General features: G+C 36.6%; 1 protein-coding gene across 4 annotated transcripts in view; it reads left to right on the forward strand.

Annotated features, from left to right (window-relative positions):
• Positions 1-27,065, forward strand: part of GRM5 (glutamate metabotropic receptor 5) — a 510,774-nt gene that overhangs the window by 412,100 nt on the left and 71,609 nt on the right. For all 4 annotated transcript variants that reach the window (XM_025419353.3, XM_049098822.1, XM_025419352.3 and 1 more), the window contains exons 6-7: positions 10,336-10,504; positions 16,286-16,412. In XM_025419353.3, the coding sequence (XP_025275138.2) occupies positions 10,336-10,504; positions 16,286-16,412 (296 nt within the window). The remainder of the gene's footprint in view (positions 1-10,335; positions 10,505-16,285; positions 16,413-27,065) is intronic.

The raw sequence follows: 27,065 nt of genomic DNA on the forward strand, positions 1-27,065 counted from the left end.
GGAGCTTGCTTCTCCCTCTGCCTGTGTCTCTGCCTCTCTTTCTCTCTCTGTGTCTCTCATGAATAAATAAATAAAATCTTAAAAAAAAGAAATTCAGTTTTTAAAAATTTCAGTATATTCCGACTATGAATTATGACCAGTTAAGGAAGAGAGACGAGGGGAGGTAGAGAGAAAGGAGAAAGAAAGGAGAGATATTACAGAAAACAGATCATACATACCACACACAGTAAATAAGAAAAAAGTTTCAGGAGCAGAAAGATTTAGAAACAAAGAAGCTTGATGAAGGAGAGCAGAAGAGCAAGACAGTGAGAAAGGGAGGGAATTAAATAATGGAAAACAATTGTAGGAAGCCATTATGTGTTTTAATTCTTACCCCAAATCTAACTAAGAGTACTTTTCAAACACTCACTTTTGACAGATAATAAAGTCTATATCCTATCTCTGAAAATGGAAAGAATTCATACCAATTGCCAAACGAGGGGAAAAACCTTTAAAAAAAAAAAAAGACTTTATTTATTCATGAGAGAGAGAGAGAGAGAGAGAGAGAGAGGGAGAGAGGCAGAGACAAAGGCAGAGGCAGAAGCAGGCTCCATGCAGGAAGCCTAACATGGGACTCAATCCCCAGACTCCAGGATCACGCTGTGAGCTGAAGGCAGACACCCAACCACTGAGCCACGCAGGCATCCCAAACCTTTTTTTTTCTTTTTTAATGGAGAATTATTTTTAACTCTTTTTCTAATGTGTTGCTACCAAAGATTTTTACAGCAATGTTCTATTTTCACCGACTACGGTACTAGTGATGATATCTCTGCATTTGTCTTGTAGATAAATAATTACCAGAAATCTACAAGCTAATTCCATGAGGAGGATTCATTATCTCTAACGTAGTTAAAACAGGTTGACAGTTTTGAACCAAAAATGAAGGTTTAACTTTTTCTGAAATCACTTCGCTGCCAAATACATTTTCCATTCTATAGAATTTTCATATTTATTTTTCAAAAACTGAATCTCTTCACGTTTTACCATTTCCCCTACATAGAGCAGATTAATGCAATCGAGGAGCAAGGAAAGTTGATTCTCTGCTCTATCTAATAGATATGGAGCGGTCTAATGGAGAACAGTGAACTGGAAGTCTAAAGGCTGAGTTTAGGTTTGCTCTGCCACTTGCATACTCTGCAATCTGCCATTACTCAATAACCTCACCAAACTGCAGTCCCATTATCTGTAAAACTCACAGTATGGAGACCTTATCAAAGTTAAATATGAGTAGAAATGGGTTGAGGACTCATTTGGAGTGAGCAATGAAACCCTCATAGCTCTTCAAATCAGCAGCAGCAAAGAAAGAAAACTTCCTGATACCTATAATTCTTTCTTTTTCCCAGCCTAGAATGTTCAAAGCTTATTTGCTCAGAGTCTTTATTTGCTCACACAGAATACTTTTTGAAGTCTCCGAAGCTTATATACTTGAAATACTCAATGACATAATAAATGAGTTTCTTTTTTTTAGCCTTAAGGGCTCTGTTTTCGAGTATCTCGACTCATTGTATGCATAGAAGCCATTGGATAGCTGTGACAGTATCCTGCAGATTAGTACTTTGGGTTTAGAAGTGGACTTTAAGCAATTACTCAAAATTGTTACTTACTGCAAATAAAATACTGTGGGATGATCCTTAAGCTACTGAACAGCTAACAAAATTTAAGAATGAACTAACATTCTGAAAAAGACAGTACCATAAAAATACTGTGATTGGGAGTAAAAACAGAATGGTATCATTTTACAGTGTCAATCGAAACAGACTGAGGTCAAATTGATTCCTAACATTTCCTTCCTGAGCATTGGTCTGCATATGGTAAGCTGGTCACTGGAACCCAAATGCTAGATAGTTGTCCATCCATGTCAATTTGCAGATAACTATGCTGAGCATGGAAGGATGGAGGGGGTATTTATAAGAACCCACGAGCCAACTGTCTAAGTCCTAGGAGGTAAAAGCATAGGGTGCTATGTGAAGACATTGTGCACCTAAGATATACCCACAGTTATGTCTACAGGAGCTGATAAAGTGACTGGTATTGTTCATCCACTGTCCTAACATTGGAAAATTATTTCAAAAATGCTTCTCTGGAAATGTTCTTGCACGTAAGAAAAATCTTGTAAATAAGTACATTAGTTTTCCCTCTTTACATCTATCCCCATACTCAAAATGAGAACAATAGCAATATAAGCTCAGAACTCACAAGGTATTAGCATCTTCCAGGATTTTTACATTGCACGAGGTGCTTTAGAAGCCATCTATTTTCAGACTTGCTTTGTTTATTTTAATTCCAGTTAGTTAACATACCATGTTATATTAGCTTCAGGTGTACAATATAGTGATTCAAAACTTCCGTACATCACCTGGTCGTCATCACAAGTGCCCTCCTTAATCCCCATCACTTATTTTACCCATTCCTCCACACTCCTCCCCTCTAACCATCAGTTTGTTCTCTATAAATCAAAATTTCATTTTTTGTGGTAGTGTCTTTTTCAGAATGTTAATTGATTCTTAAATTTTGTTAGCTGTTCAGTAGCTTAAGGATTACCCTAAAGTGTTTTATTTGCAGTAACAATTTTGAGTAACTATCGGTTTTTTCTCTGTAACTAAGAATCTGCTTCTTGATTTATCTCTCCTCTCCCCTTTTTTCCCTTTGCTAGTTTGTTTTGTTTCTTAAATTCCACATTTGAGTGAAATCATGTAGTATTTGTCTTTCTCTGACTGATTTATTTTGATTAGCATAATACATTCCAGCTCCATTCACGTCATTGCAAATGGCAAGATTTCATTCATTTTTATCACTGAATGATATTCTACTATATATTGGAATATATATAATATTTTTATATATATAACCTCTCCTTTACCCATTCATCAATCAATAGACACTTGGGCTACTTCCATATCTTGGCTATTGTAAATAATGCTGCTATAAACATAGGGGCATGCATGTAGCCCTCTGATTTAGTGTTTTTATATTTTTTGGGTAAATACCCAGTAGTGTGATTGCTAGCTTGTAGGATAGTGATACTGATAATTTTTTGAGAAACACCCATACTATTTCCCAGAGTGACTACACCAGTTTCCCTTCCCACCAACAGTGCTCAAGGGCTCTCCTTTCTCCATATCCTTGCCATCACCTGTTGTTTCTTGTGTTGTTGATTCTAGGCACTCTGACAAGTATGAGGTTGTCGTTTTAATTTATACTTCTTTGATGGTAAGTGATGATGAACATCTTTTCAGATGTCTGTTAGCTATCTAAATGTCTTCTTTGGAGAAATGTCTCTTCATGTTTTCTGCCCATTTTTTCATTGGATTATTTGTTTATCCAAATAATTATTTGTGTTGAGTTTTATAAGTTCTTTATATCTTTTAGATGCCAGCCCTTTATCAGATATGTCATTTGCAAATATCTTCTCCCATTCCAAAGGTTGCCTTTCAGTTTTGTTGATTGTTTCCTTCATTGTGCGGAAGCTTTCCATTTTGATGAAGTCCCAGTAGTTTATTTTTGCTTTTTTTTCCCTTGACTTGGGAGACATATCCAGAAAAAAAGTTGCTATGGCTGATGTCAAAGAAATTATTGCCTGTGCCCCCTTGAAGAATTTTTATGGTTTCAGGTCTCATGTTTAGGTCTTTAACCCATTTTGAGTTTATTTTTGTGTATGGTGAAAGAAAGTGGTCCAGTTTCATTCTTTTTCATGTTGCTGTCCAGTTATCCCAGCACTAGTTATTGAAGAGACTTTTTCCCATTAGATATTCTTTCCTGCTTAGTTGAAGATCAATTGACCACATAGTTGTGGGTTTATTTCTGGGTTTTCTATTCTGTTCTGTTGATCTCTGTGTCTATTTTTATGCCAGTACCATACTGTTTTGATCACTACAGCTTTGTCATAGAACTTGAAGTTGAGAATTGTGATGCCTCCAACTTTGCTTTTCTCTTTTGAGGTTGCTTTGGATACTTGGGGTAAAAAATTTTAGCATTTTTGTTCTAGTTCTGTGAAAAATGCTGTTGGTATTTTGATAGGGATTGCATTAAATATGTACATTGCTTTCAGTAATATAGACATTTTAACAATATTTGTTCTTCCAACCCATGAGCATGGAATGTCTTTCCATTTCTTTGTGTCATCTTCAATTTCATTCGTCAATGCTTTTTACTCTTCAGAGTACAGGTCTTTCAATTATTTGTTTAGGTTTATTCCTAGGTATCTCATTATGTTGGTACCATTGTAAATGGGATTGTTTTCTTAATTTATCTTTCTGCTGCTTCATTATTGGTATATAGAAATGTAGATTTCTGTACATTTATTTTGTATCCTATGAGTCTACTGAATTTGCTTATCAGTTCTAGCTGTTTCTTGGTTGAGTCTTTTGGGTTTTCTTTTTTTTTTTTTTTTCTTTTGGGTTTTCTATATATAGTATGATGTCATCTGCAAATAGTGAAAGTTTTACTTCTTCCTTACTGATTTGAATCTTGTTGTTGTTGTTGTTGTCTGATTGCAGTGGCTAGGACTTTTATGTTAAATAAAAATAATGAGGGGCTCCTGACTGGCTAGGTTAGTAGAGCATATGACTCTTAACCTTGAGATCATGAATTTGAGTCCCATGTTGGGTGTAAGAGATTGCTTAGATAGATAAAGTTTTTAATTAAAGATTTTATGTATGTATGTATGTATGTATTTAGAAAGCATGCCATTGGTGGGGGGGGGTGCAAAGGGGAGGGAGAGGGAGAGAACGTCCAGAAGACTTGGTTGAGTGCAGAGCCAGAGTCAGGGCTCAATCCTATCACAAGATCATGACCTGGGCTGAAACCAAGAGTCGGGTGCTCAACTAACTGAGTCACCCAGGCATCCCCCCCTCCCAAAAAAAAAAAAAAATTTAAAAGTGATGAGAGTGGCCCTCCTTGTCTTGTTTCTGATCTTAGGGGAAAAGTTCTCAGTTTTCCTCACTAAGGATTATGTTAGTTGTGGGGTTTTTTTATATGGCCTTTATCATGCTGAGGTATGGCCCTCTAAGCCTATTTTGCTAAGGGTTTTTAGCATGAATGGATATTACACTTTTGACAAATGCTTTTTTGGCATCTATTGAAATGATTACATGGTTCTTATCCTTTCTCTTTTTTGTTTTTTTTTTTTTTTTTTTTTTTTTTTTTTTTTTTTTTTTTTAATTTTTATTTATTTATGATAGTCACAGAGAGAGAGAGAGAGGCAGAGACACAGGCAGAGGGAGAAGCAGGCTCCATGCACCGGGAGCCTGATGTGGGATTCGATCCCGGGTCTCCAGGATCGCGCCCTGGGCCAAAGGCAGGCGCCAAACCGCTGCGCCACCCAGGGATCCCCCCTTTCTCTTTTTTGATGTGGTGTATCACATTGATTGATTTGAGAATACTGAATCACCTTTACAATCCAGGAATATATCCTACTTGATCATGGTTAATGATTTTCTTAATGTATTGTTGAATTTGGTTTGCTAATGTTTTGTTGAGAATTTTTGCATCTATGTCCATCAGGGATATTGGCCTATAATTTTCTTTTTCAGTGGTGTCTTTATCTGGTTTTGGTATCAGAGTAATGCGACCTCATAGAATAAATTTGGAAGTGTTCCTTCCTTTTCTATTTTTTGGAGTAGTTTGAGAAGAATAAGTATTAAGTTTTCTGGAAATGTTTGGTAGAATTTGCCTGTGAAGCCATCTGGTACTGCTTTTCTTTGTTGGGAGTTTTTGATTTCTGATTCTTTTTCTATGCTGGTTATCGATCTCTTCAAATTTTCTGTTTCCTCCTGTTTCAGTTTTCATAGTTTATATGTTTCTAGGAATTTATCCATTTCTTCTAGGTTGTCCAGCTTATTGGCATAGAGTTTTCATAATATTCTTTTATAATTATTTCTATTTCTGTAGTGTTGGTTGTTATTTCTCTTCTCTCAGTTGTCATTTTACTTATTTGAGTCCTTTCTCTTTTTTCCTTGATAAGTTTGGCTAGCGGTTTGTCAATTTTATTGATTGTTTTCAAAGAACCAGGTCCTGGTTTCATTGATTTGTTCTTTTGGGTTTTCTTTTTAGTTTCTGCATCATTTACTTCTACTCTAATCTTTATTATTTTGTTCCTTCTGCTGGTTTTAGGTTTTGTTTGTTGTTCTTTTTCTGGCTCCTTTCAGTGTAAGAATGTTTATTTGAGATTTTTCTTGCTTCTTGAGAAAGGCCTGTATTGCTATAAATTTCCCTCTTAGAACTGCTTCCGCTGCATCCCAAAGGTTTTATACTGTTATGTTTTCATTTTCATTGGTTTCTGTGTATTTTTTATTTCTTTTTCTTTGTCTGGTTGGCCCATTCTTTTTTAGTAGAATGCTATTTAACCTCCATATATTTGTGGTCTTTCCAGATTATTTCTTGTGATTGACACCTAGTTTCATAGTGCTGTGGTCAGAAAAGAGGAATGATACAACTTTAATCTTGATTTTGTTGAGGCTTGTTTTGTGGGCTAATATATGGTCTATGCTGCAGAATGTTTCAGGTGGACTTAAAAAGAATGTATATTCTGCTGTTTTAGGATGGAATGTTCTGAATATATCTGTTAAATCCATCCAGTACAGTGTGTCATTTAAAACCATTTTTTCCTTATTGATTTTCTGTTTAGATGATCTGTCCATTGAGGGGTATTAGGGGTATTAAAGTCCCCTAATATTATTGTTTTATTATAGATTATTTCTTTATCTTTGTTATTAACTGTTTTATGTATTTGGGTATATAATTATTTATATTTGTTATATCTTCTTATATATCCCCTTTATTATTATATGTCCCCCTCCTGATCTCTTTTTACAGTCTTTGTTTTAAAGTCTATTTTGTCTGATATAAGTATAAGCTATCCCAGCTTTCTTTTGACATCTACTTGCATGATAAATGTTTCTCTGTGCCCTCACTTTCAATCTACAGGTGTCTTTAGATCTAGAAAGAGTCTCTTGTAGGCAGCATTTAGGTGAGTCTTGTTATTTTATCCATTCTGTCAGTCTGTATCTTTTGATGGGAGCATTTACAACATTTACATTTAAAGTAATTATTGATAGATATGTACTTATTGTCATTTTATTATTTGTTTCGTGGTTGTTTTGGAAATTTTTCTCTGATCCCTTTCTTCTTTCTTTCTTTCTTTCTTTCTTTCTTTCTTTCTCTTTCTTTCTTTCTTTCTTTCTTTCTTTCTTTCTTTCTTTCTTTCTTTCTTTCTTTCTCCTTCTCTCCTTCCTTCCTTCCTTCCTTCCTTCCTTCCTTCCTTCCTTCCTTCCTTCCTTCTTTCTTTCTTTCTCTTCTACATATAGTAGTCAATAACAGGTTGTTGGTCATTTAAGTTTGAACCCTTTCTTTACTCCTTCTCCTTCCCACATGTTAGGTTTATGTTGTTCTTTTTTACATCTTTTTATTTTGTGAGTTCTTTGCATGATTTTTTATAGGAATATTTGTCTTTACTGCTTTTGTGTTTTCTACCATTATACTTTGACTTTTGGTCTGTGCTTTCCACTTAAACAATCCCCTTTAACATTTCTTGCAGTCCCTCTTAATATCTCTGGTTTAGTGGTAATGAACTTCTTTAGTTTTTGTTTGTCTGGGAAACTATCTCTCCTTCTATTCTGAATGATAGCCTTGCTGGATAGAGTATCCTTGGCTGTAGATTTTTCTCATTCAGAATTTGTATATATCATGCCACTTTCTTCTGGTTTGCAAGGTTTCTGCTGAAAAATCCACTGATAGCCTTATGGGATTTCCCTTTTATCTGTCTTCTTTTGTCTTGCTGCTTTTAATTTTTTTTCTTTATCACTACATTTTCTCATGTTATTTACAATATATTTTGGTATAGATCTGCTTTTGTTGATTCTGTTGGGGGTTCTCTGTGCCTACTGGATCTGGATATCTGTTTCCTTTCTCAGATTTGGGAAATTTTCAGCTATTATTTCTTTTTTAAAAAAAAAGATTTTATTTATTTATTCATGAGAAACACACACAGAGAGAGAGAGAGAGAGAGAGAGAGGCAGAGAGAGAAGCAGGCTCCTCTCAGGGAGCCCGATGTGGGACTCAATCCCAGATTCTGGGATCACGCCCTGAGCTGAAGGCAGACGCTCAACCGCTGAGCCACCCAGGTGTCCCCTATTATTTCTTCAAATAAATTTTCTTCCTCCTTTTCTCTCTTCTTCTTCTGGGATCCCTCTACTCTGAATGCTATTATATTTGATGGAGTCACTGGTTTCCCTAAGTATATTCTCATTTTGCATAATTCTTTATTCTCTCTTTTATTCAGCTTGATCACTTTCCACTGCTCTGTCTTATAACTCATTAACTCATCCCTCTGTTGCTTCTAGCCTGCTGTAAATTCCATCAAGTGTGTTGCTCATTTTGTTTACTGAGCCATATATCTCTGCTATGTTATCCCTTATCTCTGCGTTAAGGGTCTCATTCATGTTGTCTGCTCTTTTCTCAACTAGTAAGTATCTTTATGTTTATTACTTTAAATTCTCTAACAAGTATGTTATTTATATCAGCTTTACTTAGATCTCTAGTAGTGACCTTGTCCTATTCTTTCATTTGGGACAAATTGTTCTTTCTTCTCATTTTGTCTAAGTCTCTGTGACTGTGTTAAGAAAGTCAGCTACATCTCCTGTTCTTAAGGATAATGGCCTTATGAAGAAGAGGTCCTGTAGTGCTCTGCAGTGTAGTGTCACCTGTTCCCCAGGGCCTGGCACTTCACAGAGAGGCTCCAATATGTTCTGCATGTGCTTTGCTGTTGTTCCCTAGCCACTTTATCCTTTAGGCCAGTCATCTTCAGAGGTTCTTTCTGTCTGTTGTGGGCAATGTTTGGTCCCTGGCCTGAATGTGTAACTTTCTGACTAGGGGTCCTCGAACCTGCTCATGAGACCTATTACCACTGCCTCCAGAACCAAAGCCTTACAAATTCCTGTGTCAAGAGATGTGGTGTGAGCTGGGGTTTGAGCCAGTCTTCTTGGGGAGGGGCCCCGTCATGCTGGAATTTAGGCAAACATGACTGACAAGGATGGTTACACTGGAGTGCAGGGCTTAGTGTAAACAAGTTAGGTAACAAGTTGTCAGTGCTGGGCTGGTTACTATAGATGCCTCTGTGTTTATGCTGAGGGGCAGTGCAGGGAAATAGTGCCTGCCATACCTGGAGGGGTCTCTCTGTGAATGTTGTTTCTCTGGAACACACTCCAAAATGAGCAGATAACCTCTCTACTGTGTACCCCAGGCACTCTTCAGCTCACTGTTTCCATGTTGCTTGTATGTAGGTTGTTTGCTTGACTTTTATCCAAGAGGAGCCCCAATATTCACCAGGTTCTCCTGGAGCCAAGACCACTGACCTTTAGAACTCAAGGCTTTAAATCCCACTGATTACAAGAACTCATGAAATTTGGGCCCTCTTGCTTTCTAAGACAATTGGAATGGGGATTTGTTTTCCTCATGCACTCTCCTGTGTGTGAGTCTGTCTCTCACCCTTCTCTACAACAGTGGCTCACTCCCCACCACAGCAGCCATGACCTGTTTCTCCCAAACTGAGTCTCTGTACTTCCTACCTTTTTCAGTGTGGCCTCTTTTCTGTCTTTAGTTGTAGGGTTTGTTCTCCCACTCTTCAGGTTGCTTTCTAGGGTGTTTAGGATGATTTGATAGTTATCTAGTTGTATTTGAGGGACGAGACAAGGCTAGGATCCTCCTACTCTGCTGTCATCTTCCAACCTCATAAATTCTTTTTGGACATTTTAAACATCATTCCTGAAGGCATCTTTTATACAATGAGTTTAGCCATTGGTACTGGGTAAAAAAAGAAAAGTAAGATCAGGCCCTATCCAGATTATCCCCACATTTGCTAAAGCTGAAGATAAGATTAAAGGTTTACAAAATTTCTTACTTGGTTAGTAAAGGATAATTTTGTCATTTTATTTGAATAGAGATAAAAAAAAACAACCCTTTCTATCTTTTTTAGAATCCTAACAGTAGTACTTGTTTAAACTTCTTGAAGTTACTTAAAAAATGTCTTTCATCCTTGCTGAGGTCAAGTCACCTTCTCACATGGGATTATCTTCTATTTCAAGTTTAAGTTTGATGAAAAAAAAAAAAAAAAAAAGAAGAGGTTTCTTAAGAGAAATTGAAGCCAACAGGCTTTTTTGTTATTCTCAGCATAGTGTCATGGAAAATTCCAGTGTCAGTAATATGACAATAGATACATTTTTGGGAAATGAAATCTTTTGCTTTTTCATAGCTGAATATTCATATTCTTAGCTGAATAATCATTATATTCTTGTTCCTAAGGTATGAAATAATGAATTTCAAGGAAATGGGAAAGGATTATTTTGATTATATCAATGTTGGAAGTTGGGACAACGGAGAATTAAAAATGGATGATGATGAAGTATGGTCCAAGAAACACAACATCATCAGATCTGTGTGCAGCGAGCCATGTGAGAAAGGCCAGATAAAGGTAAAAGTGGAGTCCATTTTTTAAAATTTTTGTTGTAAATTCCAAAGTGTTCATTATCATTGGCTATTTCTTTTTTAAAAAGATTTATTTATTTATTTGAGAGACAGAGAATGTATGTGTGCTCATGCAGTGGGGGAGGGGGTTGAAGGAGCAGATGGGAGGGAGAGAAGGGAAAGAATCCCAGGCATACTCTGCACTGAGCGTGGAGCCTAACATGAGATTCAGTTTCATGACACTGAAATCATGATCTGAGCTGAACCAAGCGCTAGATGCTCAAACAACTGGGCCACCCAGGCAGCCCATCATTGGCTATTTCTAAAACTTTTGGATATTTGTCTTACCTTTTACATTATAAGCTTCTAATGTCAGAAATTGTGTTTTGTGTTTTTGGAGGGGGGTTGTTTTGCTTTTTTTTTTTTTTTTAACTTTTCTCTCAATTCCTTTTGATAGTATGACCCACAATAGACTTAGGAGTTGTACTAATTGAACCAGTTGATGAGTCATGTTTACCCACACCCTTTATACTCATGTAAGCCTCTCAAAGACATGCTTCCTAGGGATAAATAGCTCACAGCTGGAAACCACATTAATTTCTAATTAACTTAACAAATATTTATCAAACTCCTACTAATGTAATAGTTTATATCAATGGGGCGAAAAATAAGTAACACACATTTATTGCCAAAGATCTATAGTCTAACTGAGGAAAAATATCTTGGGCACAAATAAGCAACATTATATAAAATGTGATGACTTCATTAAGAAAGAAAAAAACCAGAGCTATATAAGTTCATATAAAAGAAAAGGAGAAAAGAAAAGAAAAAGAGACATTTCTTCTGAGTAAAATGTCAGACACTGGACCATGAAGAATGGGTATAATTTCAGAGAGAGATGTGTAAAAATGATCATGTAAGTAGAAGGAACAGTAATTAGAAAGATACAGAAGTAGTATCCCGAATAACAGTGAATAATCTAGGGTTCCTTGCTTTAAATAGTTATTTTAAAAGAGAGAATTGGAAATGATAGCTTGAAGCCATATTTGTGGAGAGTTTTGAATGTCATACTAAGCAGGTTGACTTAATTTTTATTAACCGGGAGTCAGAATAATCTTGGCAAAGATGTTGACATAAACTGGACTATAGTAGGTGAAGATGCATGAGTTGTTATAAAACATGAGTAGAGAAAGAAGAGAAAGTAAGAAGGACACTGTGATAATGGTGACAAGAACCCTGGATTATGGAGGAACAGTGAGAATGGAATGGGAGCAGGGGCAATATTTGAGAGAAGTATTATATAGAGAGTATACTCAATCAGCCCTGGCTATCAATTGGATGTAGAGTTGGAGAAGAAAAGCCCATGATAATCAATTGCAATTTTAAATCTTAGTAACTAGAAAGTGCCATTGTCGAGCATAGAAAAATGGGAATGGTTTTTAAAGAAAGTCAGTGGGTTAGTTTGGAAGCCTGTTAGTTTTGAGATATCTAGCCAGTAATAGAAAACATCAGTCTATGACAATGAGAAATAAGGCTGAAGATACAGATTTAGAGCTTAAGTTGGAGCTGTTGGAGTATATCAGTCACTGAACCTGAAAGTATACAAAGAAAATAAATGTGGATCAAGAATAGACATTGAAGATCTGCTTTGAAAGCATAAAGGAAAAAAGAAAAGATAGAGTGAAGGACAACAGGGCCTGGGAAAGATAGATAACTAGAGAGTATACTGTCATGTAAGGTGGTGGTCAATGGAAGAGAGAAGTTAAGGAAGACAAGGACCGAAGGAAAGAGGAAAATTGGGGTTAGCCAATTTTCATCGGGGGCCTTCTTGAGGCAGGATTTGTAGATTAAACAGGATAAAATGGTAACTGAGCAATAAGAAGTGTGGTGACATGCAGGTAAGAGGCAGTCCTGCTAGTTTGAGGACATTGAAAAGTTACTTTTAGAGTAAGTAAATTCTGGCCACACTTAGAGGAAATAAATCAGTGAAAGAAAGAATGAAAAAATAATAAAAATAGAAAGAAGTTTAGCTATTGAGGTATAATGTCCTCGGGGAAGAAAAATGGTATCAAAATAATTTATTCATCAAATAGTTATTAAAATATGATAGTACCACATTTCAGGCGGTGTATACACCTGGAGCAGTTGGCCTTGATCTTTTCAGTCTACTTCATGTTTACTCTGTTTGGAACATTTGATGTGTTCATTGATTGGTGATTACAAATGAAAGTGAAATAATTCAGTATTAATTGTAAGATCTTCAAGGGGTAGTTCTGAAGATTTGGTAAGCATAAGACAAGAAGGAAGCCAAGGTAAATAAAGATAAATATAAATGTATTAATATCTTCTAAATGGCACAGTAGCTTATAGAGTAGCTAAAAATTTCTGTATGTTTTGTTATGATATACAAGGGTTAGGAAACAACAGTCCCCGTGACAAATCCGATCTGCTACCTGTTTCTGTAACTAAAATTTTATTGAGGGGCATCTAGGTGGCTCAATTGGTTAAGTGTCTGACTCTTGATTTCAGCTCAGGTCTGATCTCAGGGTCCTGGGATCGGGCCCACACTGGGCTCAGTGCATGGTAGGGAGTCTACTTGAGACTCTCTCTTTCCCTCTCCCTTTGTCCCGCCCCCTCACTATGTGTCCTCTATCTCTGTCTCTGAAATAAATAAATAAATCTTTTTAAAAATAAGGCTTTATAGAAGTATAATGCTTATTTGTTTATGTATTGTCTATGCCTGTTTTCATACTATAATAAATAGAGTTGAAGAGTTGAATTGCCATAAAGACTATATGGCCCACAAAACCAAAAATATTTATTGTCTGGTCCTTTGCAGATAAAATTTGCTAACCCTTAATATTCAGTGACAGTCTGCATCTTGCCCAGTCATCTTACAATTAGAATCTGTATGTGAAATTCTTTTTAGACTCACTCAGAATATTGATTGTTCAGAATTTCCATTTCCTCCTGTAGAAAGATTAGGTTGTATAAATTATCACATGGATGTTATTTGTTTTGACCTTTCACAGCAATACAGTTTAAACCTATAGCTTCAAAAAGCTGAATGGCTGATTTGGGAGATTTTTTTATATATCCTTTCTACCCCATTCTACTGGGAATAACTTACTTGATGGAAGAATATGACTCTCTATTATGATATTTTTAGTACTAGTTTATTTGTAACATTTAATTACCTTTTTTAATCACAAATTTTATTTTTCTAACCATATATCATTTTTCCCTCTATTAAATAAATAATTGACAACATTTTCTTAATATGGTTTAAGGGTGTCATTGAGCAATTTCATTAAAGATGTCAACACCTCGTGCCATTGTTTAGATTTGTTAATTCAGTGCTCATGGAAATACACTTGGTCTAGCAAAGGTTCAAATATGTTACATATTGTTATTCATAAAGAAATCACCACTACTTCCAGGGTCTTAAAAAAGAATGAGAATCACTATGTAATGGAATTGTCAAAAAAAAAAAAAAATGGAATTGTCACTTTCTCTTCTAACTCAAAATGAATGTGAAACAGAACATATACAACAAATGAAAAAAGTAATACAAATCAATTCTAAATGATCAGAAGCAGACATATCGAGCTGTCACCACTGATTCAAAAAAAGAAAAAGACTGTAATATTGGGATTATTTTTGGAAAAGGAAATGATCATATTTTGGTTTAAAAAAATAACGTGAAATTTACAAACCAATGCAAGCTAAAGCACAGGAAATAAGCATATTCCTAAAAGGAAAAATGTACCTGCTTTTGTTTGCCATGCCCCGGTAAGAAAGAGAATCTTGCAATATTTCAAATGTGATTGCTTGCATTACAAAATCTAGTAATTATCCAACAATAGTTTTATCAAATGTGGTTGAAATTACCTTACAATCAAATGTATTTCTCTATATAAATATTTATATGCATATTACTAATAAATCAGGTTACATTTTTAGAGTGTCCTACCATTTACAAATCACTGTGCTATTTTATTTAATCAACAGGAAATCCTATAAAGCTAGATATTGTTTAAAAAGCATTGATCTTGGTTTGAAGAAACAAAATCAGCTGAGGGACTGTTCAAAGCTGCACAGTTGTTTTAGTGGCTACAAGTAGGGGCACCTCTTGATTCTCAAGGCCAAGACTCTTTCTACTACATCTTTCAAAATATCATGAACTCTATCTTTATTGTTTTTAAGTTTTATTTTAATTCCGGTTAGTTATACATACAGTGTTATGTTAGTTTCAGCTGTGCAATATAGTATGAAATTCAGCATTTCCATGCATTACCCAGTGCTCACCATGATAGGTGTACTCCTTAATCCACACCAGCTATTTCACCCATCCCCCCAACTACCCCTGAATTCAACCTTTATACAGACCAATAAGGCTCAGCGTTTATGAGCATGAGCCCTGAAGTCCAAGGGCTGTTATCTGATCCTTCATTTACCCATATGTGTTATGTAAGCTCAGTTCTAACCCTAACCCTAACCCCTTAAAAAAAAAAAAAAAAAGAACAAAATAAACCCACCACCTTATACTACTTTCTTGTTTTAATGAGATAACAGCATACGGCAGGCAGAAAACAGCCAATAAGTAGTATTATTATGAAGAATACTTTAGGTAAATTGAGAAGGTCTAATTAACAACTCTGCCTCACTCATCTGGTTATTTTAAGGAAAGGATGATCCAGAACTTTTTGTCATCATTCTCTCCTTGTGTGATTGCAGTATCAAGAGCCAGCAAAAGGGATAGAAAATATAATGAAAGAGGTGCCAGTTTACGATCGTACATGGCTATCGGTATCTAGACATTTTACTATCGAAGGTCAGTAATAGAGTCAGCACTGAGGACGAGAAATATATAGTGTAATCATTGCTGTTTCTGGTTAGTACTGGTTATTAATCACAGTTTTAATTATTTATAGGAATGTTTAATGAATGCTATCTCTATTCCACAGAGGCTATTCATGCAACAGTGGTGGAAAAAACTAAAAGACATCTATTTCTAAAGAATAACATCTGGAACTCCTTCAACTGTTAAATCATTTCAATTATTTTCCATTGCCGTAAAAAAAATCAAACAGATGAAGGGGTGTATAATAGCTTCAATGACCTTATTCACCATCATCCCAAGCAAATCAAAGCTACTTGAATAGGAAAGAATGAGCTGTGAGTTATTGAACCAGATTTTGAGTAGAAACAGAGACCAAAGAGATGAACTCCAGAAAAAAAAAATCATGTTCTACCTCTTAATTCAATAGAAATTCCTAATGATTTTTAAATCAATATGGATAGATTTTTGAACTTTAGCAGGTATATGATGCTTTTTGCTAACAATTATTTAACTGGTGGAGGGAAACCAAGGTAAATTCAAAAAGCAAAAGTTTTAATTTTAGGGAAAGACAGACACAGACTCTGAAGAAAATTCAGTTATAAATATACATATGTAAATGAATGTGTATTTATATATGAGCACAAACACAGGCACTTAATTAAATATAGATATCTAAGAATAAGTATACAAAGACTTGCATTTAATTTCATTCTAGACCCTGTCATCAACTAATTTTATGATGTTGGACTGATCATTCAAAATCAGCTTCAGTTTCTTTGATTATAAAATGAGAATATTAATATTTATACTGCCTATCTGATAGCATTTGAAATAATTTATGTGAAAGCAAGCCATTCCTGCTTTGCAAAACAGCATATTTGAATAATGGATTGCTGAGTTTTTATCTATACAAAAAATAATCGAAATTTTAAATATTTACCTTAGGTGATCCGGAAGGGAGAAGTCAGCTGTTGTTGGACCTGTACACCCTGTAAAGAGAATGAGTATGTCTTCGATGAGTACACCTGCAAGGCGTGCCAGCTGGGGTCGTGGCCCACTGATGACCTTACAGGTATATGTATCACAATGTCATCTTGGGTACATGCCTCAAAAATCAACTGCAAAAGGACATAGACATGGGTGGAGGGGGTGTCACATCTCCAAGTATTTCTCATCTTGGTGGTCTTGTTCATGTGACAAAGAATTTCTTTAGGGACAGAAGCCTTCCCAGTGCCTGAGCTAATCATGAAAATATGTCTCAGGGAGAGATTGGTCAATATTCCCTCGGGGGGCGGGGGGCAGGTGCTGGGTGGCTCAGTTGGTTAAGCATCTGCCTTCAGCTCAGGTCATGATCTCAGGGTTCTGGGATGGAGCCCCACTTCAGGCTCTCTGCTCAGCAGGGAGCCTGCTTCTCCCTCTCCCTCTGCCACTCCCCCTGCTCGTTCTCTCTCTCTCTCTCTCTCTCTCTCTCTCTCTCTCTCTCTCTGCCAAATAAATAAATAAGATCTTAAAGAAACTATTCCTGCCCTCACCCCCAAAATAGATGAGAATTCCTAAGTTTTCTGCTGGACATTTTTCAGCCCATTCTCAGGATATTCCCAGAGTTGGGTAGAAATTTGTCTAAAACTTCACTACGCTTAGTACTTTTCCTTAGTCTCAGCCAGGAAGCTCTCAATAATGAGTTTTCAAATAATGCTGGCATAAGGTAAAACTCATTTTGGCTTGGTGTTTTGTTTCTGTTGGTGTTGTTTTGTTTCTTTGGCTTTTGTATTTTGGTTTGGGTTTTTTTTTCTCCCATATATGTAAAGGAATATGCCATTGTTCTCAAGATTATATTTCAGAGCTATTTCTAATTTTTACGTATAAAAACAGAATATGGGCAGCTCCGGTGGCCCAGCGGTTTAGCGCCACCTTCAGCCCGGGGTGTGATCCTGGAGACTGGGGATCAAGTCCCCTGTGGGGTTCCCTGCTGGAGCCTGCTTCTCCCTCTGCCTGTGTCTCTGCCTCTCTCTCTCTCTCTCTCTCTCTCTGTGTGTGTGTGTGTGTGTGTCTGTCATAAATAAATAAATAAAATCTTTTTAAAAAACACAGAATAGGGTAGCCCTGGTGGCTCAGCGGTTTAGCGCCGCCTTCAGTCCGGGGCCTGATCCTGGAGACCTGGGATCGAGTCCCACGTCGGGCTCCCTGCATGGAGCCTGCTTCTCCCTCTGCCTGTGTCTCTGCCTCTCTCTCTCTCTCTGTCTATCATGAACAAATAAATAAAATCTTAAAAAAAAACACACACACACAGAATATAATACCTTTCATCTTTCCTTCCAGTTTATTCAGTAAACATTTATTACATGCCTTATTGCCTACCATTGAAATAAAGATATAAAAATAAAGATACAACATTTATCTTAAAGAATAAGGGGGCGCTTGAGTGGCTTAGTCAGCTGCTTAACTGGTTGAGTAGAATCAAAATCATTTGATTTTGGCTCAGGTTGTGATTTCAGGGACCTGGGATGGGACCCTGAGGTGGGCTCCACACTCAGCTAGAAGTCTACTTGAGTATTCTCTCATTCTTCCCCACCCCCCCTAAAATAAATAAATCAATCTTTAAGGAAAAGAAGTTAATAAGGGAGGCAAAAAGGTAAAAATATTAGTACAATATATTAAAGAGGAGATTTGTGGACATGGGATATGAGGAAAGAACCTAGAAGACTACATTTTCAAGAAGAGTAAGAGAAAAAACAGTCTAGGCAGAAGGCCCACCATGTGGGATATGGTTTTACAATGAACATAGATCTAGTATAAAACTCCTAGAGGCTAAAAGATCATAAAATCATCAGTGTTAGACTCTATCCCTCACAGGATGAGAGATTAGCCATGGTAGTTGTATTAACAATTCCGAAAGCCTGGTTCTAAAACTCCTGTGATCCTGGACCTTTTGAGACCAGCTCACATTAAGACTTTGCTTCTGTGATTGGTATTTATAGAGAAGACTTCCCTTTTCTTAAAAAGATTAAGAAAACATCCAAATGCTGGGGCATGTGGGTGGCTCAGATGGTTAAGCATCTGCTCTCAGCTCAGGTGATGATCCTGGGGTCCCGCGATGGAGCCCCACATAGTGCTCCCTACTCAGCAGGGAAACTGCTTCTCCCTCTCCCTCTGCCTCTCCCCCTGTTTGTGCTCTCTCTGTTGCTCTCTCTCAAGTGACTAAAGGAAAATTCTTTTAAAAAAAGAGAAAAAGCATCTAAGTGCCTTCTGATAGCATTTGAGACCTGTTTTCACCATCAAACAATGAGCTTTCTGATACCCATACATCCTGATATCTCCAGGGCTAACTCAGTGCTGAACATAATGTCTTCAATAAACTTAGTTGAATGGATGAGCTACACAGCACACACACACACACACACACACACACACAGACACACACACACACACACATTATGTTTAATATGAAGTAAAAGAACAAGAATTTTAAAAATGAAAATATTAAGGAAAACATAATTTAAATTTGTAGTTATAAAAGTTCTCTTTGAAGAAGTGAAAAATAGTTGGGGCCTAAATGATAAATAGAAATAGCTAGCTAAGAATAGTGAGAAGGGCATTCTGGCTGAGGCATACATAAGGTCTGTGTATATATATATATCCTTATAGAACATGTTCAGGATGAGTGATGAGTGTTTGGTATGAAGTATAATGAGAAACCATTGCAGGGAGTATAGTAGGAAAAAAACCACAACATGATTATATGTATATTTTCAAAAATACAATTCTGGTAGCTATACAGGACTATAATTTGGAAAGGAATGGAAAGTGGAAGAGGGCCACAGGTTGGGTGGTTACTACAGGTTGCTACTGCAGGTAAGAATACTTAGTGTCTTGGACTAAACAGTGCATTGAAAGATTTGAGATATACTTTTGAAGTAGAATCACCAGGGCATACTGGTGAATTGGCTGCAGTGGATATTAAGGGTACCAAATTTTCTCCCTTGAAGACTGAAAAATAAATGCATTCTTTGACAAAGATCAATAGTTTGGTTTTAGACAGATCAGTTTGGGCAGCCTGGGTGGCTCAGCGGTTTACCACTGCAGCCTTCAGCCCAGGGCCTAATCCTGGAGATCCAGGATCGAGTCCCATGTCAGGCTCCCTACCTGGAGCCTGCTTCTCCCTCTGCCTGTGTCTCTGCCTCTCTCTCTCTGTCTCTCATAGAAAAATAAATAAAATCTTTAAAAAAAAAAAAGACAAGATCAGTTTGACATGTCTTTAATTAATTTAACAAATGAAATATGAAATAATTAATTTAACAAGCCCCTTAATTTGAGCCAGAAAATGTAATGGGAACTGTAAATACAAATACAGTCAAAGTTTTCAAGAAACTTATAATCTAGTGAGATAAAAAGTAAACAACACAGTGTACTAAAGTGCTGCAGGTAGATAAGGAATGAACAAAGTATTATGGAAGAATGAAGAAGAGCATGCTTAACATGGAGAAATTGAGAAAGTTTCATCTTGAGGTGCAATCTTCAGCTCACTTTTTAAAAATTGAAGAAGTTCATATTAGAAAGAGTATGCAACATCAAGGCTTTGAATGATACCACCATTCTCCTAGATGCCCTAATCAAAATGAAGTCCGCCATCTTAGACTCTTCTCTATGCCTGGCCACCCATATCCAGTCACTTATCAAGCTGGGATATTTGAATCACTAAATATCCTTATTCCCTCCTTTCCTGTCCATTTGTACAACTCTTCCCTTGACTAGGTTCTCATCATCTCACATTCGAGCATTGCAATTGTAATTCGAGCATTGTAATTTCCCAGTGTATTTCCTTACTATCAAATGTATGCCACTTTTCATCTTGCTGCTGGATAATGTACCCAAAATACGTATTTGTCTATTTTACTTCATTGCCCAGCATTTATCATTGTTTTTGTATCTCTACTGTATGTACTCCAAGTTTTTCAACATGGCATACAGAATTCCCTCTCATTCTCGCCCTCTTATCGTATAGTCTCAGTCACTACCATTTTTATAACTCTCATTTTACCTTCTAGCACCAAAGGCTGTTTATAATACTTATCTGACACAATGACATTTTGTTCCTCCATGTCCATATATGTGTTATCTTCTCTGCTAAGAAGGCACTTACTCCTCTTTACTTGAGTAACTCCTACTCATCCTTCCTTACTCTGTTCAGATGTCACCTTCTCTATGAAATCTTTTTTGGTGTACTTCCCTTTTTACATCAGTTTTCAAATTGGATTTTAATGGCCTTTATCTTTATCTGCCTCTTGTACTGAATCATCAGTTTCTCAAGGACATAACTATATCTCAATCATATTTTCATTCCCAGATTCTAACGTGATGCCCGGCACAGAGTAGGCACTCAGTGAATGTATGTCAACCTGCAGGAAAATTATAGGGAGGGTAACAAATGAAGACAAAAGTACATATTAGGGCCATCCTGTGAAGACAGGGTTTAACTAAGGAGTTTGGACTTTATCCAATGGACAGTATAGGGCCAGTGGAGGCTTTCAAGCAGAAAAATGAAATGCTTTTCCTCTGGTTACATGCATACATGTGAGTGTGTGTATACGTGGGAGTAGGGGAGAAGAAGAAGGGGGGAATAAATGCCAAACTTGGAAAGGTCTCTGCGTTGATATTATGTGAAGTTTAACCTTTAATTGAGATCAATGGCATTTTTCCAAGGAGCCTATAGCTGTTTACAAACCTCTCACCGACTCTGATTCAAATAGATCACTTGGGGCTGCTCTCTAGACAGAAGACTGCTCTGATGGCTTCAGCTCTTCCAAAACCACCACAGAGATGCTTGGGGCTAGCTCCAGGGAATATTTTAAGTCTTCCTTCTACCCAACTGGCTTATAGTTACACTACTTCAGCCTATAACATGACAGCTCAGGTCACCACTGGGCCAGTGCCCTCATTGTGATAATAGATAGCAACTACCATATACATTATGCTTTCTGTGTGTCAGGAACTGTTTGAAGCATCTTACAAATGTTAATGTATCTAATCCCAACACAGTTCTATAAGACTGGTAGCATGATTAGGAGATCTGAGCCTACTAACAATTGAAAACTGTTTAGAAAAACAAGTGGAGGGGCAGCCTGGGTGGCTCAGTGGTTTAGTGCCACCTTCAGCCCAGGGCATGATCCTGGAGACCTGGGATCAAGTCCCACATCGGGCTTCCTGCATGGAGCCTGCTTCTCCCTCTGCCTGTGTCTCTCTGCCTCCCTCTCTCTGTATGTCTCTCATGAATAAATAAATAAAATCTTAAAAAAAAAAGAAAAGAAAAACAAGTGGAGGTGGCAGTCAACTGGCATTAATGTCTATCTACATATTTATCCATATATTTGTATATATTCAAATGATGGATGGCTGAAATGAAGATTACTCACTGTTAGGAAACGATGTTTGTGAGTGCTGGGATTGTGGATGACTTTTTCATACACACACATGCATACATATATAAGTGTGTAAACATATGCATATAATATTGAATTATGCTATGAGAATATATTTCTTTTTTAAAATATTTTATTTATTTATTCATGAGAGAGAGAGAGAGGAAGAGACATAGGCAGAGGGAGAAGCAGGCTCCATGCAGGGAGCTCGATGTGGGTGGGACTCAATCCTGGGACACCGGGATCACACCTTGAGCCAAAGGCAGATGCTCAACTGCTGAGCCACCCAGACGTCCTGTGATTATATTTCATCAGTAGGGCCATTAAAGTAAATTTTAAGCTAGCCATATTCTTATTAGCTATCATAAATTGGCAGGAACCTGGAACCAGGAATTAGGAAGAGAGAGAAAGAGAATCTGGATGAAAATCAGAAAGAAGAAGGAAAAAATGGAGGATGAGGGCAGAACACAATGTCCCTAACCCAACTTATTTTCATTGAGACAGCAAGTAGTTATTTTTTGTCAAACACCTTTCAGATATCTATGTTAACAATGAATAGGATAAATGGGATCCCTACTTCAAAGAGATGATCATCCTAAATATTAACAGAGAATAAGATATCGAGTGTTAATAACAGAGAGCACCCAAGAGCATAGGATCCTATATCAGTGGAAGCAAGTTAGAGGAGTTTTAAGTTTGTCTCTTTGATGACTAGCAGATATCCAAGAATGGAAGGAAAGGTGGTAGTTGGCCAAACTAAAATGGGAGAGGAGTGTTTGGGACTTAGACTACAGCCACTGAGAAGGAACAGAGAGTTTGGAGTGGAGGGAATGAGACAGGCAAGCGAGGCAGAGGCCATCTCTATAAGGGCTTTGTAAGCCATGGTAAATATTTTGAAGTTTCTTCTTTTTTTTTTTTAAGTTTCTTCTAAGGGAAATTAAAAATCGTTATTGAATTACTTAGTAATTTGTTCAACAAATATATACCTAGCAATTCCTCTGCCTCAGGCAATGTTCTAAGAGCTAAAAATATTTCCATAACTAAAACAGAAAATTCTCTGCCCTTACGATGTTTACATTTGAGTAGAAAGAATAGTTTTGAACAAGGCAATTATCATCTCCAGGAATGTCCAAGAAATGAATAAAAAAGTTAATGCAAACATGGTGGACTGCTTTATAAATATTATTCAAATAGTTGCAATGTAAAGAGTGAATATTATTTAAAAACATGAACAGGAAGGATACTAATTTCAGAATACTAGTTTCATCTAGAGAGAGAGAAGGAAGGGAGTCAGATGGGAGTTACAAAAGAGGTTTCAATTTTGTCTCTAAGCTGTGTATGTGTAGTTTGAAACAATTATGACAAAATATCACCATTTGTTAAATCTGGATTTTTTAGGGACACCTGAGTGGCTCAGTGGTTGAGGGTCTGCCTTCAGCTCAGGACATGATCCTGGGCTCCTGGGATGGAGTCCTGCATCAGGCTCCTTCTAAGGATCCTGCTTCTCCCTCTGCCTATGTCTCTGCCTCTCTCTGTGTCTCTCATGAATAAATAAATAAAATCTTTTTTAAAAACCTGGATTTTTTTATGTTCATTCTATAATTCCCTGCATGTTTACAATCTTTATAACTTAAAAATATTTCATATTCTTTGGACTATTTAAATGTTGAATACTAAACAATAACATTTTAAATTAAAGATTAAAACAGAGAAGTTAAAAGGAGGATAAAAGAAAACCACAATAATGAAATTTTGCAAATCACAATGTGAATCTATTTGTGGTTTGGACTATGATGATGTGGTGGGAATAAAGAGCAAAGGAGCAAACTGATTAGGAATTGAAATCGAAAGGAGAAGGTAACTGTTTCCCAAACAGAACAATGCAACCACAATCTAATCTGGTTTGAAAAAGGAAAGAGGAAAAAATAGTGGAAAGCAACAATTTAGAGCTCAACACTCAAAGAATTCCCTGAAAGCTTCTGCCAAGGCAACTTTTTCATCACACACCATTCCCCACCAGATAAATGCAAAAACTGTCCTAGAAGGAATCTTTAATTTGTTTCTCTCAAAGAATTTGGGATGGGTTAAAAGTAGCAGATCCGTGGTTCCTCTGTCTAAAGCCAAAGCCACGGAAACCCTTTCAGGTGGGCTTGCCAGCTCTGGCAACCTTCAAACAAACCCAACTGAAAAGGAAAAAGCAAAAACAAAATGACTTTCCAAAAAGTAACTCAATGAGAAGCTTTATGACAGGAAGTTAGAATGATTTCCTGCTTTCACTTTATAAATGTATCTTATTTATTTTAAATGCAGAGCTGTAAAATAGAAGGAAGGCAGGGTGCTTGCTATCAACATTTTAATGTCAGTAGGAACATTCTCTAGGAAGTTCCTTCGGTTCCCCCAGTTACCTAATTGCTTTGGAAGTTGAAATCTTTGTATCTTCATTAAGAGAGAAAAAGAAAAGAGAGTCTAACAAAAGGGAGCTGGTGGGAACCTGGGAGGGATTGGAGGATGAGCTCCAAGGGTACTAACCACGCACAAGTTTTATAACTCTAGCATTTCAGATACTCTTTTCTTACAGGTAATTACTTTGTATTCCTCAGTTTGTCCCACTTTTCTTGGGACTTTTTTTTTTTTTGCCTTTTAATAAATAAGTAGATTTAAAAAACATAGGGAGGATTGATTTTCATTACCAATCATTGTAACTATCTTAAGCATTAGCTTTTTGGGTCCTATGAGGTAGATATTACTATTTTATAATTGAATTAATTAAGACCCAGGAAGATTCTGTAAACTGTTCAAACTAGGGATTAATTGACAAAACCAGTGGAAAACAAGCCCAAGTACTATGATTTCGCTGCTTTATGCTACCCGCCTTCCTTTTTCCACCATTCACATTCTGTTGTTTCATATTATCCAGAAGTCATGGAAAGGAAAAAAATTCAGCGTTCAAGCTGGTCACATGTTAATTATCTCCAAATTGCTCTGATATTTTCATTTCAATTGTCCTTAAAATGTGCTGCCTATTTACTACAATTCAACTTGGATGAGGAAAGGGGTAAAAAAATCCTTGCCACGTATTAAATATTTTTTTATTTTTGTTTTTTAATAATAAATTTATTTTTATTGGTGTTCAATTTGCCAACATACAGAATAACACCCAGTGCTCATCCCGTCAAGTGCCCATCTCAGTGCCCGCCACCCAGTCACCCCCACCCCCCGCCCTCCTCCCCTTCCACCTCCCCTAGTTCATTTCCCAGAGTTAGGAGTCTTCCATGTTCTGTCTCCCTTTCTGATATTTCCCACTTATTTAATATTATTTGTTTCTGATTCTTTAGGGGAGATCTGTTGTGATTTTAGTTGAGAAATGTTTATTTTTATCACTATGATTATATTAAATACTTCTTGTTAATATTAAAAACAGAACAGGTTTTCATTATGGTGACCTCTAATTTCTTGGCTTCTAGGTTAGGTAATAATTTGAATAGGAGCATATGTTATACCAGCTGGTTATTCTATTACTCATTCAGCAAAAGTTCTTTTATCCAGTTTCTACACTGTTGTCAACTCTGTGCTAAGTTCTATAGATAGAGATGTAAATGGAAGGTGTCTGACTTTCCATTTATATAGAATCAAAGGTCCATAACAGAAGAGGGCTGACTTAAAGCAGGAATTACATTAAGAGTATAACCTATGATAGGGCACCTGTGTGGCTCAGTAAGTTAAGCATCTGGTCATGATCCCAGAGTCCCAGGATGGAGCCCCACATGGGGCTCCCTGCTCAGTAGGGTTTCTGCTTCTCTCTCTGCCCCTCACCCCACTCACGTCCTCTCTCTCTCTCTCACACACACACAAAAATAAATGAATAAAATGTCAAAAAATACTATAACCTATGATATATACTACAAATGAACCATATGCCAGGTTCACTGGAGGCACACTGGATGGTACTCATGAGCAAATATTCTAACTAGGTGCAAACATAGCGCTAGGTATTGGACACACAGTGATCATGGAGACATAGTCCCTACCCTCAAGGATTCCAGTGCCAGGGCAGACAGACATACTAAAAAAAAGGCAATTTCAATATAATATATTAAATACACCCAGCATATAGTAAAAATTGATTTAATGTTTGTCAACTGAAAGACTAAAAGAGGAAGAGGAAATACGAGAATGAACAAATAAACAAAGGAAAGGAACAAAAGAGGAAGGAGAGTGTTAGGATGAGAGAAAGTAGTGATTACTATAGAAACATTGAGAAGAGAAAATCAACCAGGTCTTGGCAGTTTGGTGGTACCTTCTGGAAGGAAATGGAATCAGTGAATGTGAAATGAAGTTAACCAGGTAAAAGGAAAAGGAATTTGCGAGCAGAAAGAAAGCACTGAGGAATGTTACAACATGTCATATGTAAGGAAGGTTATGTGCCTGAAAATATTTTTCCAATATCGCAAAGCTATTCAAGAGCAAGTGAAGCACTATTTTACATTTACTTTTCTGACAAAGCCGATATGATGGGGACGATCCTTTTCTAAAGATCAAACATCATAATAGTGATCAAGTGTAAAAGAGACTTCATTTAACAATGGAGTTCCGAGGGCCCTAAGCACTTTCTAGATTTTCCTTAAGTTTGCTACATAAACACCAATACAATCTAAGGAAGGTGAATTTATGACAAACGTAGTTTTAAAAAATGCAGGTGAGAGTTTTGGCTGTGTGCACAACATATCTGCAATACGTCATCTTTATTATCTTACAATAGCATAATGGTTTAAATCAAAAGGCTCTGGGGTCAGACATATCCATGTTCAAATCTATACCCTGCCAGTGATTCACTGTGTGACTTTATAAATAAATTTCCTTCTCTGAGCTTCAACTTCTCACATAAAATTAAGGTAATGGTAGTAATTAGTTCAAAGAGTTATTGGAGAGATTAAATAGTGTACAAGTAGTTTAGTACCTGTTAACAATTCAATTATATTTCAGTCTAGTGTTAATAAAATTTTAAAAATATATAGTGATGAGAAATGAATATAGAGATTGATTGATTAATTGAAGATGAATGAATGAGAAAATCTAGAAGTTCTAACTTTTCTCTGTTGATGTCTTCCACATTTGAAAGTATGATCCTTTAAATCAATGACTAGCCCAGTGAATGGTGCAGAATAGGCAATGAATTTGTATGTGAGCATTTCTTTTAAGGTTACTCAGATTCTCTTTCGATTCTAAATGAATGGTTAGACAGGTTAACAGGTTAATGGTGATCTGGAAACCCCAGAAAAGTAGTCATGAACTATAACAAGACTAAAAGG

This window comes from Canis lupus, chromosome 21 (assembly GCF_003254725.2).
Source record: "Canis lupus dingo isolate Sandy chromosome 21, ASM325472v2, whole genome shotgun sequence".
NCBI classification, from domain to species: domain Eukaryota; kingdom Metazoa; phylum Chordata; class Mammalia; order Carnivora; family Canidae; genus Canis; species Canis lupus.